Source organism: Onychomys torridus, chromosome 5 (genome assembly GCF_903995425.1).
Source record: "Onychomys torridus chromosome 5, mOncTor1.1, whole genome shotgun sequence".
Classification (NCBI taxonomy): domain Eukaryota; kingdom Metazoa; phylum Chordata; class Mammalia; order Rodentia; family Cricetidae; genus Onychomys; species Onychomys torridus.
The window spans coordinates 33658412-33678115 of NC_050447.1; the positions used below are offsets into that span (position 1 = coordinate 33658412).

Genomic DNA, 19704 nt, shown 5'->3' on the forward strand with positions numbered 1-19704 from the left:
TGGTGGGAGTCAGTGGTTCAGTTTGTGCATTGAGATGAAATACTCAGAAAGACCCCTAAATTCTAGACCTTTTCCCTGAAGCCAGACCCACCCCCACTGGCTTCATCTGGTGCTGAGCCCAACCACCTGGGTTGTGCAGATCACTCACAACTTCCTTGAGGAAATGGTGACTGAAATGCCACGTTCCACAGAGTCTGTGTTACCCTGCTCTATCACAGAGGACACTCACATCTGTTTCTACATTTAAAAAAAAATTTACTTCCAGAAAATGTTTGCCCCTGCACAAGCAGAGGAGGATCCAGGGTACCAGAATGGTATCTGGGAGGACTGCATGGACCATCAAAGTCATACAATAAAGCCTAAAAAGGTTGCAACAATGGTGAGGCTTGGCACTATGTAGGGAGAAGATTTTGAGTGTGAACACCCAGATGATAACTTGAGCATATGATGTGTTGTGATCTCTGATTGGTCCTCTCCTTGATACTGTTTCTGGCGCCGATGTGGCAAGACAGAGTGACAGGCACTGTCCAGCTGCTCCTCTGGAATAGTGTCCTCCAAAGGACTTTGCCATCTGTTTTTCTCCCGTACCTGGGGGTGACAGCTGTCAGTCAGCAGCTCTTCTAGGTCTCTTGCAGCCCATCATGTTATGGGAAGCACCTGTTCAGACCCCGGGCACCGCTCTCTTGCCATCTCAGCATACCTGTTCCACCTGTCCGAAGACCCGAAGCAGGTTTCCTCGAAGGACACCTTGCAGCTCTTGTTCACTCCAGCCCCGTCTCAGCAGCTCCTCTATGAGCACTGGGTATGTAGACACGTCCTCCAGCCCCTGAGGGAACCTGTGCAGAGACCAGCAGGTGAACCTCAGACCTGGTATCCTAATCCAACTGAAAACTTCCACTCTATCGGAGATGCATCCTCAGCAATGGTTGTATGTGGGAATGGAAACTAGGAAGGAGGAAGTAGTTTGCTCCAGTCCTAATCCTTCAGAGGAGGTCTCAAACCTCTTTAAAAAAAATATACAGTGCTGAGCCGGGTGGTGGGGTCGCATGCTTTTAATCCCAGCACTCGGGAGGCAGAGGCAGGCAGATCTCTGTGAGTTCGAGGCCAGCCTGGTCTACAAAGTGAGTTCCAGAACAGGCACCAAAGCTACACAAAGAAACCCTGTCTTGAAAAACAAAAACAAACAAACAAACAAACAAAACCCACAGTGCTGGAAATCAGACCTTGGGCCTCATAGTTATCTATGAGCACCCTTTTACTCCTAGCCCCTTCCTTGAATATTTGCTAAAATTCACTGACTGGTACTTTAGATGGATGCTTTCTAGCCGGGCAGTGGTGGTGGTGTACGCCTTTAATTCCAGCACTTGGAAGGCTGAGGCAGGCTTCAAATCTAAATTTGAGACCAGTCAGGGTTCCGTAGTGAAACCTGTCTCGAACAAAATCAAACAAACAAGAAAAGATTTATGCCTTCTAATAGATGCAAATATCCCCTCCGTTAAAGATGTTGCTCAGGGGTGGAGTCCTTAGCTTGATTAACTTCAGGAAGGTTCTGAAGTTGATCCCCAGAACTGGAAAAGAAAAAAAAAAATACTGAAGAAACAAAAGCAGGGGCCAGCAAGTTGGTTCAGTGACAGCCTGAGTTCAGTGGCTGGAATCCACGTGGTAGAAAAAAGAAGTTACTCCGGCCACATGTGTCACAGTATGCACACCCCACCCCACTCCCAAATAATAAACATTTTTGGAAAAGAAAAGGAATAAAGTAGTTTGAGGCAAGCCTGGGATTCATAGTGAGACCCTGTGTCCAAAATAGAAACAAAGAAAAGGAAGGAAGGATTGGAAAGAAGGCAAGAAGTCTCCTCAGAACTCGCAGAGAAGTTGGGCAGCAGTGGTGCACACCTTAATCCCAGTACTTGGGAGGCAAAGGCGTGTAGATCTCTGAGTTCGAGGCCAGCCTGGTCTACAGAGCGAGTTCCAGGACAGCCAGGGCTACACAGAGAAACCCTGTCTCGACAACAACAACCAGAGAAGATAGTCAGCCCACACCAGACCTTGCTGACAGCTCAGAGGGAATGAATGGGTCTGCAATGGGTGCATGTGCTAGATAGACGAGCTTTCTCAGAGTATCTCAGTGGGGGCCTTGGGCTGAAGACATACAGGAGAGCTCAGGAAAGAGTCCCCGGGGATGGAGAGATGTCAAATAGACAAAGCCTAATAAAGGCTCTGAGGACCTTGATGTGGTGAGAGCAGCTTCTGACCAGCCACAGAGGAGTACTCACTGTGCAGTGCCGTCATAATCTCCACCAATCCCGATGAACTCAGATCCAATGACTGCCTTGATGTGGTCAAAGTGATCTGGGGAGATGGACAGTCAGCAGAATGAGGCTTTCAGGGGAAGAGTGGCCCTGGAACTAGGCTTGGCTGATCCCATTCCTCCTCTGATTACAGTCTAAGATTTTTATTTCTTTTTGTACACTAAGCCATGACTTCACAGGGAACAGGCTCCAGCAGCTTGGGCTCCTTCCCATCACTTCACACCAAGTGAACATCTCTGGGTGGAGGAGACTGGCGCTTCAGTTGACCTTTCCCAGGCTTCCTTTTCTTTCATTTTTCTTTTCTTTTTCTCTTTTGTTTTTCCTGTTCTCCTTCACCCGTTTCAGGAAGCTATCTTGGCTCTTAGAGAGCTTAATATCCTCAATCTGAACATTTTCTTGGCAAGAATCCTACCCTTGACTTGCTTGTTTACAACAAAGCCAACAGCATGCTGAGCGATATTGTAGACAGTTTTGCTAAGGTAACATTTAGGAGGTGTTCCTTTTGATCAGTGGCTATCTCCTTGATGTCTACAATATCATCCTTCTTATAGATTTGTATATATGTGGTCAAAGCAACAACTCTATATTTCTTTCTTTTTTTTTTTTAAGATTTATTTATTTATTATGTAAACAACATTCTAGCACCATGTAACTTTGCACGCCAGAAGAGGGCACCAGATCTCATTACAGATGGTTGTGAGCCACCATGTGGTTGCTGGGAATTGAACTCAGGACCTCAGGAAGAGCAGGCAGTGTTCTTAACCTCTGAGCCATCTCTCCAGCCCTCTATATTTCTTAAAAGGCCTGGAGAGAGCTAGAGAGATGGCTCAGTGGTTAAAAGCAGTGTCTGCTCTTTCAGAGACCTGAGTTGGGTTTGATTTCCAGCACCCATGTGGTCATCTATATTTTCAGTTCCAGGGGATCTGATGCCCTCTTCTAGCCTCTGCGGGCACCAGGCATGTGTGTGGTGCACAGACATACATGGAGGCAAAACACCTACACACATAAAATAAATTACTAATAAAAATCAAAACAGCCGGGCAGTGGTGGCGAACGCCTTTAATCCCAGCACTCGGGAGGCAGAGGCAGGCGGATCTCTGTGAGTTCGAGGCCAGCCTGGGCTACCAAGTGAGTTCCAGGAAAGGAGCAAAGCTACACAGAGAAACCCTGTCTCCAAAAACCAAAACAACCAAACAAACAAAAAAAATGGAAACGCCTGGAGGAATTAGAGGGTGCCTTTCTTCTTCCCCTTTGTGTTTGTCGTTTTGACAAACGTGAATTATTGGATGATGGCTTCTGTGGCCCACACAGCTTTCTCTCATTGGTTACTCCACATACCTGGCGCCTGAACTAACACAGGCCGCTCTGGACTAGGCTTCAGGCTGGAGTGAAAGCATTTGGAGGCCACACTGATTTAGTTCATCCCAACCTAACTCATCTCTGATTCCAGTTTGGAAAACCTGGCAAGGCCTCCTTTGGACAAGACTGAAGGCAGGGTAGAGTGCTTTGGTAGCCCATGCAGAAGTACAGAGTGTTGGCACATCACTTTAGAAATGACCCCAATCCCCCTAACAAGGAAGTTTGGATTAGTTGGCTCTGGTTCCAGGTAGTACTAAAGTGATGCGTGTATTGTCCATCATGGGACCTTTTAAAACTTCTTTCTTTCTTTTTTTTCTTTTTTTTTTTTTTTTTGAAACAGGGTTTCTCTGCATAACCCTGCCTATCCTGGAACTTATTCTGTATTATCAACCTGGGGGTTAGTCCAGGCCTTCATAGGAGGCAAGCACTCTTCAAATGAAACTACAGCCTAAGCTAAGCTCCCATCATGGCATTTTTGTCTAAACTGTTAAGGCTGTGCTGACACCCTGAGGTCTTCAAGTCAAACTCAGTACTATTCAGAAAGCCTAGGAGGGAATTGTTTCTACTTTTTTTTTTTTTTTGGATTTTCAAGACAGGGTTACTCTGTGTAGCTTTGCACCTTTCCTGGAACTCACTTTGTAGACCAGGCTGGCCTGGAACTCACAGAGATCCACCTGCCTCTGCCTCCTGAGTGCTGGGATTACAGGCGTGCACCACCACGGCGTTTCTGAATCTTTATGGCTGAGTGTGGGCCTTTTCTGGGATTTACCTCAGAAAGTGTAAGTTCTTTCCTTTCTTCTCCCTCTTCCCATCTCCCTCTTATCTACCTCTTGCCTTCCCTCTTCACTGAAGATGCTGATGTTTACAACTTGTTTTTCCTGTTACATTGTCCTTTCAAATGCCAATAAAATTGTCTTTGGCTTTAAAAAAAGAAAGAAAGGAAAATAAGAAAAGACATATGGAGAGGCAGGTTTCAGGAGACTCACCTGCTACCGTGGATACATTGGCTAACGGGTTACACTGCAAAACCCCTACAGAGAATGTCACCATCACGACGCCGCCGTTCTTCCTCTGCAAGGACGGTCAAAAGGACACTCAGCCTGGCTCCCCAGCACTATGATGTGCCTACCTACCCCTGTGAGAAAGCTTTGGGGGCCCTAGGGGGCTTCACCTCTCAGGCTTGTGTCAATGAGGAAGGCTTGACTCTGATTAGGTGATGTCTTGGCCCTAAATTTGAGGGATACAGGAAAATTTCTCTGGAGACAACCTCCCCACCCCAGGTCCAAGGATTTAGGGGCAATGGTCTATGAGTTTGTGAGGCAAATTGCTCAGTCTAGGGGCTGAGGAAATGGAGAGGACAAGGGTTCAAGTTCAAGGCCTTCCGGTTTGAATCTCTTGATTTAGGTTCCAGGGCTAGAAAGTGTCTCACCAGAAGCAGCAGGATGTCATCAGGAAGATTCCGAGCATTTCCGCACACACCCCTGGCAGCCGAGTGGGAGAAGATCACAGGTGCCTGTGAGACTTCCAAGGCCCGCCGTGCAGTAGCATCCGAGACATGGGACAAATCAACCATCATCCCCAAGCGATTCATTTCTGCCACCACCTTCTGTGAGGGCAGGGTAGGAGGAAGGTTTCAGGGGTACATATATGGCATGCATTTATCAACCAGAAAAGCGGCATGGGCGGAGTGGAGTATCACTCAGGGTCCTTACTTCACCAAAGCTGGTCAATCCTTTGACAGTGCTGTAGAATGAGTGGACGCCCTTAGATGAGCTCTCTGCCCTGCAGGACAGGCAGGAGGCAATCTAATTGGTGGTCATGCCCCTCCAAACTCTTCATCCCTGCAACCCCACAGGGCTAATTAAAACAAAACAAAACAAAACAAAACAAAACAAAACAACCCAGGTTGGACTGTGCCTGGCATCAGGAGGAAACCCAGTCTTGCTTTGTAAAGGCCTAAATACCAACCCCTGTATATGAGTCCCAGACAATAAGGGTAAATCTTGGTCTATGTCTACAAGGGTAGATTTCTGCGTCAGTGGCCTCACACCATCTGCACTGTGCTCACCAGGGTGTATTGCAGGTATGTGTGAGCGTCAGGTAGCGCACCCCCAACTGGTAGAAACTTCGAAGCACAGAGAGGCTGTTATCTAGTGAGTGGCCACCCTCCACACCAATGAGGCAGGCCAATTTCTGGGTGCTGTTCAGAGCTGTAGGCATAGGTCAGGTGGTTATTCTCAGGAGTGAGGTTAGTAGCTTCATCCAGTCTCCAATACCCTGAAGAAATCCACTTACCTTTAAGTGAGGTCACAAGTTCCAGCTCAGAATAAGAGGCACACATACTGTGAATGAGGTCAATCTGCTCCATTGTGAGACGTAAGGCATCCCGGTCCTGGGTCTGGCATGGTACGTAAGCGGACCAGAACTGGAGACAAAGCCAGGGGTTAGTTTGTGCAAGGCAGCCTAGCTACCTGGGCCTTTACAGCTGTCAGACTCATGGGTCTAGAGACCACATATAATGAATGCACTGCTTGCTCTGTGGTACTTTCTTTTATTCTTTTCTTTTTTTTTTCGAGACAGGGTTTCTCTGTGTAGCTTTGGAACCTGTCCTGGACTAGCTCCGTAGACCAGGCTGGCCTCGAACTCACAGAGATCCACCTGCCTCTGCCTCCCGAGTGCTGGGATTACAGGTGTGTGCCACCACCGCCCAGCTTCTGTGGTACTTTCATACCCACCTGCAGGCTTACTATTGACCCCTCTAGCCACAGCATCATATCCTGGCTTAAAAAAAAAAAAAGTCTCTATAGTAACCGAATTCCCAACTGATTAACTTGTCATTTCTGGGTCCTCAATTTCTCCAACCTTCCCCAGCAGCTCTGCTGGTGTGTGTGTGTGTGTGTATTACCTGAGCTCCCACAAAGGCATCTCTAAGCCTATTCAGGCTGGTCTGGCCATGGGTGAAGTTTCTCAGGTTAGCATCCCGCAGCCCATTCCGGTAAAATTGTCTCAGGACGAGAGGCAGGTCGTTGTGGCTGCAGGAGAGTCAAGAAAGAAGTCAACAAATGGGTTGAGTGGTTCTGTCTGATCCCAGCACTCAGAAGACTAAGGCAGGCTGGAGTGTCAGAGTTCCAGGTCAGTCTAGGATACTTAATGAGTTCTTGGAGCGGCCTGGGCTAGAGAGAGGGGTGTGCGAATACTCTCTCTCTCTCTCTCTCTCTCTCTCTCTCACACACACACACACACACACACACACACACTCACTCAGAGAACACATGGTCTAGCAGAAATAATTCTAACAGCTACTCCTAACCCATATTGTTACCCAGACCATATTGAGATAACCTAAAGCCTGGGTGAGGCTGGGGGTCCCTACCAGAGGAGTGACAGAGGAGAAATGCCACCAAGAGGTGGTTAGTGTCGGGCAGTGGTGGCGCACGCCTGTAATCCCAGCACTCGGGAGGCAGAGGCAGGAGGATCTCTGTGAGTTCGAGGCCAGCCTGGTCTACATAACTAGTCCAGGACAGGCACCAAAACTACAGAGAAACCCTGTCTCGAAAAACCAAAAGAAAAAATAAAAAATAAATAAAAAAGGTGGGTAGTAGGAGAGGGCCTTTATTAGTCTGGCAGGCTCAGAACCCTCTGCAGCTCAGGAGTATGCTCAGCCGGGTTTCATTCTGACCAGTCCCCAGGCCATCCTTTACGCACCCGTCTATAAGCGGGAAGTCTTGCATCAGTGCTCTCACGTGATCTCGCAGGTCTGGGAAACTGGAGTTGCCCACAGTGGTTGGGGTGCTGGAAGTGCCGTCGGGCTTGGTGAGGGCTTTGGGGGCGCTTGGTGCATTGGAAGCACCAAAGATGCCAGGTTCGGCCTGGGTGGATGTTTGAGACTGTGAAGGCCCGAACAGCAGCAGCCCCAACAGGAACACCGAAAGCATCTGGTGACTCTCGAGGCCCGCCAGCGGCATCATGCTCAGGGCGGGGCAAGCGAGCACAGCCTGCAAGCGAGCACGGCCTGACGGTCGCACCGATGAAGGTCGCAAAAGCCTGGGAGGAACAGAAGGTGATCCTCAACTCAAGCCACGAAGAGACGGGGTCTAGTGAGAAGGGGTTTGAGGTCAACGGACTGGAGAGAGCCACTCGGTGTACAGCAGAGCGGCGCAGCACAGCCGCCAGGGGAACCTACAGGCTGTTATCCCAGTCTCTAAGGGCGCCTCCCCCGGCTGGGCTGACGCCTGCAGCGCTCACTCAGCTCCTGTCCCGACGGGCGTCCTTGGTCCCATGCCCTCTCTCCTGTTTCCTCTTCCCAGGGAGCCAGTCCCGGTGCTTCCTGCCTGCTTCTAGGGATTGTTCGCCAAGAAAGTGGACTGTGGTGTGCTTCTTTCCACACAGTGAAAGTGAGCCCTTTGCAGACCACGTCATGTCCCTGACTACCTGCAGCCTTCTCTGACCTCTTTAAGGGCCACAAGTGCCCTGTGACACTGCCCTGTCCGCCCTCTCTGCCATTCCTTGAAGACTCCAGGCAGCCACTGGAAACTACTCAGAGCACACACCTCCATACCCCACCCCCATTTCTGTCATCATTCAAGGTGATGACTGCTCTCTTCCTCAGTAGATGCTGTACCTGCCCAGGACTTTCACTACAACCATCTGAGATGAGAACTGAGTGAGCAACCAAGTGGTTCGGGGAATACTTACTTAGTACAGGAGCAAAGTCAATCAGCTAGTGAAACGGAAGGAAAGGAAACACTTTGCTGGGCACAGAGCCCCCACCCTAGCACCTTCTTCCCCGGGTCTGCAGACTGCCCCCTTACCTCAGCGTGGACGCCAGGACAGACGTGTGCGTCCTCAGGCCCGGCACTTGTGTCTAGTGGCTTCATACACCTTATCTGTGCTCTGCGGCCTGAGCTGCTAGAAATTTCAAGGGCTTAATTTCCTTCTTTGCAGGCCCCACCCTGTTGCCAGCCTTCACGCTCACCCTCTCTGCTTCCTCCAGGAAACCCCCCAGCTGCACGAGCACACCCATGTGCGCGCGCGCGCGCGCGCACACACACACACACACACACACACACACACACACACACACACGGCATATGTTTTTTTTTTTTTTTTTTGGTAGAGTTCCATTATTTAAAGTGCCTTCAAGAACTGTACTCACACTCCACCAGAAAACTTTTTCTGTTCTTGTCAAGGTTCTGTTCTGATCCCTGGCCCCTACTGGGGCGCCTCCAATTTTTGGAACCTTCCTCAGGCGGCATGAGGACTAGGAAATGTAAGAAGCCCTCTTAAAAAAGGAAATGGAGGCTGGACATGATATCGAATGCCTTTAATCCCAGGCAAGCAGATATCTGTGAGTTCAAGGCTAGCCTGGTCTACTTCATGAGTAGGCCAGATCGAGTTACAAAGTGAGCCTTGTCTCAAGTGAATAAATAATATTAAAATTTAAAAGGGGAATGAGCAAACTCTTTGAAAAAGGAGTCAGAAGTCTTGGACTACTCAGCATGGATGTACCTGTGTTTGGGGGACTACACTAGTTAGTGCCTGCTGTCTGTAATAGTGCTGTGCTCTAGGCGGTGACTCATTGCCTGCTACAGCTAGGTCTCACTAGTAGGCCCACTACAGAATGTGTATTCCTAGGGCCTAGCTTCAGACCAGGGCACTTCTTTGCCCTTTCCAACTCAGACCGGGCTCCTTCTCTTCCCCCTCCCCCACCACCACTCTCTCATGCAGCCAAGTGGCAAAAGGGAAGAGAAACTCTGAGATTTGCTGGTCTCCATTTCACAGTTGTGGGTCTGAGGGTAGACTTCATGTTTGTTCCATTCCTAATAAGCCCCAGGAAGTTGAGCGGTATAAGGGAAGCAAATAAAGGGGGATTGAAGAAATAGCTCAGTGGTTATTGGTGGTAAAGTGCACCTGGGTTTCATTGCCAGATAAAATACCCATAAAATAAAATAAAATCTCAAGAAGAAGAAGAAGAAGAAGAAGAAGAAGAAGAAGAAGAAGAAGAAGGAAAGAAAAGAAAAAGCTAGGTGGTAGTTGTGCATGCCCTTAATCCCAGCACTTAGGAGGCAGAGGCAGGTGGATCTCTCTGAGTTCGAGGCCAGCCTGGTCTACAGAGCCAGTTCCAGGACAGCCAAGGCTACACAGAGAACACCCCCCCCCCCAGAAAGAACAAAAAAGAAGAGGACTCCACTCTCTTTCACTCTCCACCTTGTTTTCTGAGACAGGGTCTCTCACTGAACCTGAAACTCACCATTGCAGCTCCCCTGACTGGCCGGCCAGCCCCAGGCCTTTTCCTGCCTCTGCTCAGTCCTCCCCAGTGCTGATGTGCCTTATTTTTTACCTGTGTACTGGGGGGGGGGGGTCTGAACTCGGGTCCACATGCTTACACTTTACCAACTTAGCTAGTTCTCCTGTCTCTGCTGCAGATTGTTTTTTAATTTTTTATTACATTTATTTACATATTTGTGTGTGTACATGTGGGGAGGTCAGAGGAGAACTGGCAGGCGCTGGTTCTCTCCTTTCATTATGTATGTTTCAGAAATCAACCTCAGGGTGTCAAACTTGGCAGCAAGCACCTTGACACACTGAGCTGTCTTGCTGGCCCTATTTTGTTTCAAAAGTTTTTATTTTTTATTGTTTTGTGTGTATGAATATTTTTCTTGCATGTTTATCTGTCTATGCCTGGTGCCCTCAGAGGTCAGAAGAGAATACTGGATCCCCTGTGACTGGAGTTACAGATGTTTGTGAGCCACCATGAGCGTGCTGAGAATCTAACCCTGATCCTCTGGAAGAGCAACCAGTGCTATTAACATCTGAGCCATCTCTCAGCCAAGGCCTTGTTTTAAAGCAAACCATAGGGCTGGGATCTAGCTCAGTAGTAGAAGGCTTGCCTAGAATGTGTAAAGCCCTAAGTTTGAGCAACAGCACTGGGAATAAGAATAAAAAATAAGAAAGTAAAGCAAATCACAGACATGTATTTCATTCATATGTAAGCATTTATCTCAGAAGGCTAGAACCCTTAAAAAACAAATCACTATAAAGACATCATTAAAAATGTCAAAATAAGGGGCTGGAGAGATGGCTCAAGAGGTTAAGAGCATTGGCTGCTTTTCTAGAGGTCCTGAGTTCAATTCCCAGCAACCACATGGTGGCTCACAACCATCTATAACGAGATCTGGTGCCCTCTTCTGGCATTCAGGCATACATGCAGGCAGAACACTATATATATGTATATATGTGTGTGTGTGTGTGTGTGTATATGTATGTATATATATTATGTGTATATATGTATGTATATATATTATATATACATATATGTGTACATATAGTGTTTATATATATATATCTTTAAAAATCTTGAAATATATTTGCTGAGATTAACTTTTTGTACTTTTTGTATGTGTGTATGTGTGCTTATGGCACATATGGCACAAATGTGGAAGTCAGAGGACACCCTGTGGGTAGTGGGTATCAGTTCTCTTCTCCACCATGTGCGATCTGTGATCAGACTCAGGCTTGGTGACAGGTGCCTTTGCCTGCTGAACAGTCTGCCATCCCTAATTTGTGTGTGTGTGTGTGTGTGTGTGTATCACTCTGCAGTCCAGGCTTGTCCAAGTGACTCTCAGACTCACCATAATCCCCTCGCCTCAGTCTCCCAAGTGCTGAGGTTACAGGTGTGCGTCACCAGGCCAGACTTCAAGAAACATCTTTATTGTCCCAAACTGTCATGTTCAAATCTTCATGATTGCTGACTTTCTATAATTATTTGAGTTTTAGTGTAAAGATGATATAACATATTGAATGTGGTTGTCATGGTTTAGTTTGTAGTTCTAAAGATAATTAATTCTTTGGAACTGACTTATTGGAAAAAAATTGCTGGTTTTGTCTTTGGCGTTTTCCATGTTTTTGAGTTTACTGGTTATATTCTATAGTGTCTGGTGTGTTCCTCTGCTCCTTTTTTCTACCAGAAAGTGGAATATTGGTAAAACTTTTTTTTTAAACTTATTTATTTAGAGCATGGAAGCCCTGTATTACCACCATGTCCTTCAACTGGCAGAGTAAACAATGCTCCTTCCTCAGCCTTCTGACTAGCTAGGGCTTCATGCATGCACCAATGTAGCCAGCTATAGGAAAGGAGTTTTTCTTTGTTTTGAGACAGAGTTTTACTATGTAGACCAGGCTGGCCTGGAACTCACAGAGACCTGCCTTCTTCTGCCTCTTAAGTGCTGGCATTAAAGACCTGTGCCAATACACCTGGACTATAAGACGCTCTTAAAACTATTTCCAGGCCTTCACCTTTAAAAGTTTTACTGATTTGGTATTGGTGGTTAAATCCCTTGTTCTCAAGAACAGGGGTCAGAAAGAAGGTGTTCCTAGGTGTCCTTGCAGGCACGGGACTTTAGAAACCAGTTTCTCTGTGAAGTATTTTACTTTAGGGGAACAGGAAGGCTTGAGGCTTGGTCTTGGACTTTAAGTCAATTGCTGTCACAGAAAATCACTCTATTGAACAGGAGGACCTGCCTAGTGCCATAATGGGCTGGAAATAAAGAACAGTGTCTGCCTCTGTAGGAGGAGGGGAGGGGTTTGCTGGACTTGGTCCACAGTGTTCTCACTCCAGCTAGCAGGTCTCCCTGGGGCTCTTCAGCTGTCTCCTGAGACTTGAGCAGGAGCCTCCTTGGTCAGCCACTGCTTTTTCTTCTAGTTTTAGGAAGTGCAGCCGCTCCTGGCTTGTGCTGCTGGCTGCTGACAGGCTTCAGAGCAGAGGTCTACTCCTAGAGACAGCCCCAGCTTGGGCCCTCTGTATCCTCTCTCTGCACTTGTCCCCTCAACTCACAGCAGACTGTTCCTTTTTCCTGCCCAAGAAGAGACCCCAGAAGACTGAGGGAGGGTGGGCTGTTCAGAGCAGCTGCTCCTCTCCGAGGCTTCTTGCTCATGGCTAGTTGGCATGCAAGTGGGTTCCTGACTGGAGAGGGCACGGGCAGAAAGAACAGCTAAGGTCCTGTCTACACTGGGGGTCAGTGGAGGTCATTGCTGAAGAGGGCTCAGCCTCTGCCCGCCTGTCCTCGGGCAGAGAAACCCAAGCAGCATGCTTCTATGAGGACACCCCTTTGCCACCATGACTCATTTTCAGGCGAGGGATTTTGGCACTAGGACACCCTAGATCTTGGTCTGACTCTTCCTGAACTCTTTGTCTCTTGAGAGCCCTCCTGGGTGCTGGCTTCTCTTCCTCAGCCTTTGCAGGGGTGGCCAGCGGAGCATCCCCATAGACACGGTAGCCTCCAATCAGGCAGTATGTCTCTCCATGCCAGGCCATCTGGGCTTGTGCATGCTCTTTGTAGAGGAGGTGGTAGTATCCCGGGGAAGGAGGCGCTGTGGGAGGCACGGGTGCTGCAGAGAAACAGGAACTCATCAGTCACTTCTGCCCTGTACTCTGTGCTGCAGAGCCCTCCCTCTCACACCCCTCTGGCTCTGCTGAAGCTCTCCTGTCTGCCTGGCCTCCCAGACACAGCCCTGCCGGCCACTGCAGGGGGTCCCCTTGAAGGGTGCTTCTGTAAAAGCCCCTGGCCTCCTGGGGAGCCAGTGGCAGCTGTGGGAGGCCTGCATGTGTGGCCTATCTCCGTAAAGATGGCAGAGCCTCAAGCTAGCTGCAGTTGAGACCCCCGTTTCTCCTCCCACAAATGAGAGGGACTTCTAAAGGTCTGCCGTTTCTGAGCTTTAATGAGCATGTTTGGAAAAATGGTGTAAGATGAATTTGTTAAGAACTCTTCCCACCCTGGTTGGCAGCTCCTCTTGGGATCCATTCATTCAAATCACATTCAGCTGTAGCCCTATTTTAGCTAGATGTTGATATGATCTTTATTTTTTTTTTTTAGACATTGTCTTAACATAATGAAAGTTATAGCTGCAACTGGCCTTGAACTAACTCTGTGTGTGTGTGTGTGTGTGGGTGTGTGTGTGTGTGTGTGTGTGTGTGTGTGTGTGTGTGTGTGTCTGTGTGTGTGAGTGTGTGTGTGTGTACACTGTATGCCCACCTGTATGTGTATGTGCACGCTCAGAGGCCAGAAGTGTGTGTCCTGTTTTCTTTCCTATCACTCTTTATTTCTTTGTCTTTCCTTGAACCTAGAACTTCCTTCCCCCCAACCCTAAGCTGGAAATCAGCAAGGCCCACAAACTTTCATTTCTTACACCCCACACATCTGCACTACAGCTATGCATGAGACTATACCCAGCTTGCTGCCTGTGATCCAAACTCAGGTCCTCACAAATGTGCAACAAGCATTCTTAACCACCACGCCATCTCTCCACGCCCCCACCCCCTTCCTGAGACAGTTGTTAATGTCCAGATTAGTCTGCAACTCTTGGGCTCAAGCCATCTTCTTGCCTTAGTCTACCAAGTAGCTGGATCTGTCAAGCTCTGGGTCTGGTCTGTCAATGGTACCATTCCTGATTTCAAGCTGTACTGCTGAGCTAAAACTATATGGTATTAGCATAAAAACAGACAGGTTGATCAATGGAATGGAACCAAAGACCCAAACATAAAACCACACACACATCTATGGACACCTGATTTTTTTTTTTATAAAGAAGCCAGAAATACTCAATGAAAAAAAGAAAGCATCTCAAAAAAAAAAAAAAAAAAAAGGTGCTAGTCTAACTGGATGTTATCCTGTAGAAGAATGCAAATAGATCCATCTCTATCACCTTGCACAAAACTCAAGTCCACATGGATCAAAGACCCCAACATAAAACCAGATACATTGAACCTAATAGAAGAGAAAGTGGGAAATAGCCTCGAAGCCATTGGCACAGGAGACCACTTCCTGAATAGAACACTGATTGAACATTCACTAAGATCTCAGTTAATAAAAAGGACCTTGAAAATTAAAAATTGAAAAGCTTCTGTAAGGCAAAGGACACAGTCAATAGGACAAAATGGCAGCCTACAGAATGGGAAAAGATTTTCACCAACTCCATGTCTGTAAGAGGGCTGATCTCCAAAATATTTAAAGAATTTAAGAAACTAGACATCAACAAACTGAACAATCCAATTAAAAATAGGGTACAGATATAAACAGAGAATTCTTAACAGAGAAATCTCAAGTGGCTAAGAAACATTTAAAGAGATGTTCAAAATCCTTATGCATTAAGGAAATGTAAATCAAAACAACTCTGAGATTCCATCTTATACCTGTCAGAATGTCGTCGTAAGATAATAAACACAACTGACAGCTCATGCTGGTGAGAATGTGGGACAAGAGGAACACTCTTGTTGCTGGTGGGCATGCAAACTTGTACAGCCACTTTGGAAATGTGGCAGTTTCTCGGAAAATTGGGAATTGATCTATCTGAAGACCCAGCTATCCCACCCACTCTTGGAGCATATACCCAAACGACACTCCATCATACCACAAGGACACTTGCTCAACTATGTTCATAGCAACTTTATTTATAATAGCCAGAAACTGGAAACAATGCTATCCCTTGGCTGAAGAATGGATACAGAAAATGTGGTATATTTACACAATGGAGTATTGCTCCACTGTTAAAAAAAAAAAAAAAAAAAAAAAAGACATGAAATTTGCAGGCAAATGGATGCAACTAGAAAACATCATTTGAGTGAAGTAACCCAAGCCCAGAAAGACAAACATGGTATGTGCTCATCTGTAAGTGGATATTAGCTGTAAAGTAAAGGGTAATCATACATACTACAATCCACAGACCCAGAGAGACTAAGTAACAAGAAGGGCTCAATGAGAGGAAGCATGACTCTCCTTGGGAAGGGGAAATAGATTTTGCAGGTGGACTGGGGGCAGAAGGAGCAGGAGGGATCAGGTGGGGGTGGGATGGGGGGAGCGAGTGCTGGGAGAGATGATTGGAATTGGGGGGCATTTTGGTGGTGAGGTAGAAATCTTGGGAAATGGAAACTGCCTGGAATCTGCAAGGGTGACCCTAGCAAAGACTCCTAGTAATGGGGGATATGGAGCCTGAACCAGCCATCTTCTGTAACCAGGCAAGGCCTGCAGTGGAGGGACTGGGACACCAAACCAGCCACAAAACCTTCAATTTACAATTTGTCCTGCCAGTAAGATGTGCTGGGGTACAAGTGGTGCAGAAGTTGTGGAGTGTGGCCAACCAATGACTGGCCAGTTGAGTGGCCAACTTGAGACCCACGCCATGAGAGGGAGCCCATGCCTGACACTGCCTGGATGGCCCAGAGACCTAAGACAGAACCAAATACAACTGGTAAAAAAGGGAGTCAGTGAAATGATCCCTAACGACATTCTGTTCTAATCTAGCGTAATCGTAACCAGAAAGGCTTCGTCCAGCAATAGACAGGAGCAGATACAGAGACCCATAGCCAAACGCTAGCTCAAGGAATCCCCAAGGAAGAGTGGGAGGAAGGACTGTAGGAGCCAGAGGGGTCAAGGACACAATGAGACTATGGCCCACAGAGTCAACTAACCAGGGCTCCTAAGGACTCGAAGAGACTGGACGACCATCAGGTCTGAGCTCTGCATATATGTTATGGTTGTGTAGCTTGCTGTTCTTGTGGGACTCCTAACGGTGGAGCAGGGGCTGTCTCTCATTTGCCTGCTTTTGGGACCCTTTCCTCCACCAGGCCGCTTAGTCCAGCCTTGATATGAGGGTATGGCCCAGTCTTATTGCAACTTGTTATGCTGTGTTTGGTTGATATCCCTGGGAGGCCGGCTCTTCTCTGAAGGCAAACAGAGAAGGAGTGGATCTGGGGGAGAGGAGAAGTCGGGGAGAGGGACTGGGAGGAGAGGAGGGAGGGGAAACTGAGGTTGGGATGTAATATATGAGAGATAAATAAATAAAAAATTTTAAAAAGTGGTATTGGAACTCCTTAACCATCAAGCCATCATCTTAACAGTTCCTAAACAGTAAAGAGAGAGAGAGAGAGAGAGAGAGAGAGAGAGAGAGAGAGAGAGAGAGAGAAAAGGAAGGAAGAAAGGAAGGTAGGACAGGTATGCTAGTGTACGTCTCTGATTTTAGTGCCTGGGAGGCAGAGGCTGGAGGATTGCCACAAGTTAAGGCCATGGCTTAGCTCCATGTAGAGTCTTGGCCAGCTGAGTTACATACTGAGATTGTCTCAAACAAATAAAAACTAAAAAACTATGTGTATAGCAGAATATCATTAGGAATCTTTACATCGACTCCCCTCCCCCCACCCCAGGCAAGTTTGGTTCTATCCTAGGTCTCTGGGTCATCCAGCCTCTAGGTTCTGGTATTCCAGGCAGTGTCAGAGGCGGGCTTATTCTCCTGGCCTGGGTTTTAGGCTAGACAGACAGTTAATTGGTTGGTCATTCCCTCAATCTCTAGATTACCCTTACACAAGCACATCCCACAGGCAGGATAGACTGTAGGTTGAAGGTTTTGTGGCTGAGTTGGCTTCCCACTCCCTCTCTCCACTTGAAGTCTCGCCTGGTCACAGGAGATGGCCAGTTCAGGCTACTTATCCACTATTGCCAGGAGTCTTAGCTGGGATTATCCTTGTAGATTCCTGGGCCTTGTGCCTGATCTAGGCACTCTTGCATATATGTTAGTTATATAGCTTGGTCCTCTTGTGAGACTCCTAACAGAGGGAACAGAGGCTATCTCCGAATCTTTTACTGGCTTTTGGGACCCTACGCCTTATACTGGGTCATCTTGCACAGTCTTAATACATGGGGAGGTGCTTAGTCTTACTGCAATTTGCTATGCCATGTTTTGTTGATACTCATGGGAGACCTGCCCTTTCCTAAACAGAAATGAAGGAGGAGTGTATTGCGGGTGGGTGGGAACAGAGGGGTAGGGATGGGAGGGAGGGACTGGGAGGAAAGGAGGGTATGGCAACTGTGGCTTGGATGTAAAATAAATAAATAAACCAAAAAAAATACAAACAAAAATTAAGAGTTTGAAGGTACTAGAAATGCCTTTAATTCCAGCACTCAGAGGCAGAGACAGACAGATTTCTGAGTTCAAGGCCAGTTTGGTCTACATGGTGAGTTCCAGGATAGCCAGAGTCAGAGCCAGAGTCATAGTGAGACGCTGTCTTAAAAAAGGGGGAAGAGGTCATTTTATAGCTCAAAGGGAAAGTTAAACTGATGAAGATTAGCTTTCTAAATAAACAGTTGCCCAGAGCTGATCTGTTATTTGTCCTCAATATTGAGCAACCATAGTTGGTCTGAGTCAGTGTTAGACCATTTTTTTTTTTTACTCATGGCTAGAGAAACTGGGGTGTGTGTGTGTGTGTGTGTCGCGTGTGACAGACAAGCCTAAGAGAAATATAGTCCCCAGTGAAGTGACATGTATACCAAAGGCTCTTGTGCAGATGCCTGGTCTAGATTTACCTGAATAACAGCCTTCACAGGGGATAGAGGACAAGTTAGAGTTAATATAGAAGATTCGATCAGTCATTCTCAGACAGCCAGGTTTGTGTCTAGTACAGAAACAATAGGAATGTTTTCCTAAAGGGCCCAAGTTTCTATAGTTACATTGCCATGGGAATGAAGGCTGTGATGTCATCACTGCCTGCTATGGTCACATATGGAAACTGTTACTTGAGGGATGGTCTTCCAGGCCGGATGTTTTAAGGAGAGCAGGGCAAAGGCAGAGAGAGGAACCCTGGAGAGGGCTCTTCCACACTACGACCTACCTACGTATGCAGTCACTCCCTGTGGAGCACTTTCTGGTGGTTACAGCCCCAGTAGCCACTGGAGGGTCCCAGACACAGATCCTGAGACTGGTCAGAGTGCCGATTAACCTTAGATCGCAAAAGTGTACTTCCCTGCCCCTAAGTGATAGAGAGGCAGAAGTTTGGGAGGATTGGAGAGCCAGAGAGGGTGGGTGTGGTGGCGCACACCTTTCGGTGCACTCAGAGGCAGAGGCAGGCAGATCTTTTGAGTTTGAGGCAAGCCAAAGCAACATAACGAGACCATTTAAAAAAAAATAAATAAAATCTGGACAGGTGCAAAAGACATACTAGTTAGCAAAAATAAAAGGCAAGGGCTGAAGAGATTGCTTAGCAGACAAGAACACCGACTGTTCCTCTAGGACCTAGGTTTAATCCCCAGCATCCACATGGTGACTAACAACAGTTTGTAACTGCAGTTACAAGGGGATCCAACAACAGCTTCTGGCCTTCAAGGGCACCGCATGATTGTGGTTCTCAAACACACATGCAGGCAAAGTATCCATAAGCATAAAATACAAATCTAATTGCCCCCTCTCACACACAAAACCAGGCAGACAGGCTCCTATTAACTTTGTTTTGTCCAAAGATACATGCATAGAACCTTTGTCTTTTTGCAATTGAGGTCTCAAGGAAATCTAAGGAGTGGCTGTGTATGTAGAGCTCTTTTCAGATGCTCACCGAGCCTGCATGAAGCCCTTGGCTCCATCCTCAGCACCACATAATCCAGAATGCGTACTCTTGTAGTATCTGCTCTTGGGAGTGGATGCTGTGGGATCAGAAGTTAAAAGTCATCAGGAATAATTTCCTCTCAGGGGCTGGAGGGATGGCTCCGCAGTTAAGAGCCTTCAGCAGTCTTGAATTCAATTCCCAGCAACCACATGGTGGGGCATGGCCATTTATAAGGAGGTATACATGCAGATAGAGCACTCAAACATAAAATATATCTTTTTTTTTTCCATTTGGAAATAGGATTTATTATTCAATTTCTCCTGTTTTCCATTATACTTCAAAGAAATTATGTTTACAATCTGAATAGAAGACAACATTTTACTGATGTAATGTTTCACCTAGTCTTATTTGAGTATCAATGAGACAGCTATGTTGGACATATCTGTGTTGTGCAAGGCTGTAACCTCATCTTGATCACCATATGAAGTTGGACAAAAGTAGACCACACAAAGTGTCTTCTTGCCTCCACATATCTGTCATGGCCTAAAACCCATAGTCACGCTGGAGAGGTGGCTCAGAGGTTAAGAGCACTGGGTGTTCTTCCAGAGGTCCTGAGTTCAATCCCCAGCAACCACATGGTGGCTCACAACCATCTGTAATGAGATCTGG

The 19704-nt window shown here is 47.1% G+C and overlaps 2 protein-coding genes across 2 annotated transcripts; both read right to left on the reverse strand.

Moving 5' to 3' along the window:
• Positions 1-253: 253 nt before the first annotated feature.
• On the reverse strand, positions 254-7699 carry LOC118584415 (dipeptidase 2-like). Its single transcript, XM_036188641.1, has 10 exons — positions 7377-7699; positions 6577-6703; positions 5967-6096; positions 5740-5881; positions 5384-5453; positions 5101-5277; positions 4658-4742; positions 2277-2352; positions 701-836; positions 254-588 (listed from the first exon to the last, which is right to left on the reverse strand). The coding sequence occupies exons 1-10, from the start codon at positions 7637-7639 to the stop codon at positions 346-348; spliced, it is 1449 nt and encodes a 482-aa protein (XP_036044534.1). The 5' UTR covers positions 7640-7699; the 3' UTR covers positions 254-345.
• A 5063-nt stretch (positions 7700-12762) lies between these two features.
• On the reverse strand, positions 12763-18089 carry Dpep2nb (DPEP2 neighbor). The gene is made up of 2 exons (XM_036188856.1): positions 18023-18089; positions 12763-13058 (listed from the first exon to the last, which is right to left on the reverse strand). Exons 1-2 carry the CDS (start codon positions 18087-18089, stop codon positions 12763-12765), a joined length of 363 nt encoding a protein of 120 aa, XP_036044749.1.
• Positions 18090-19704: the final 1615 nt, after the last annotated feature.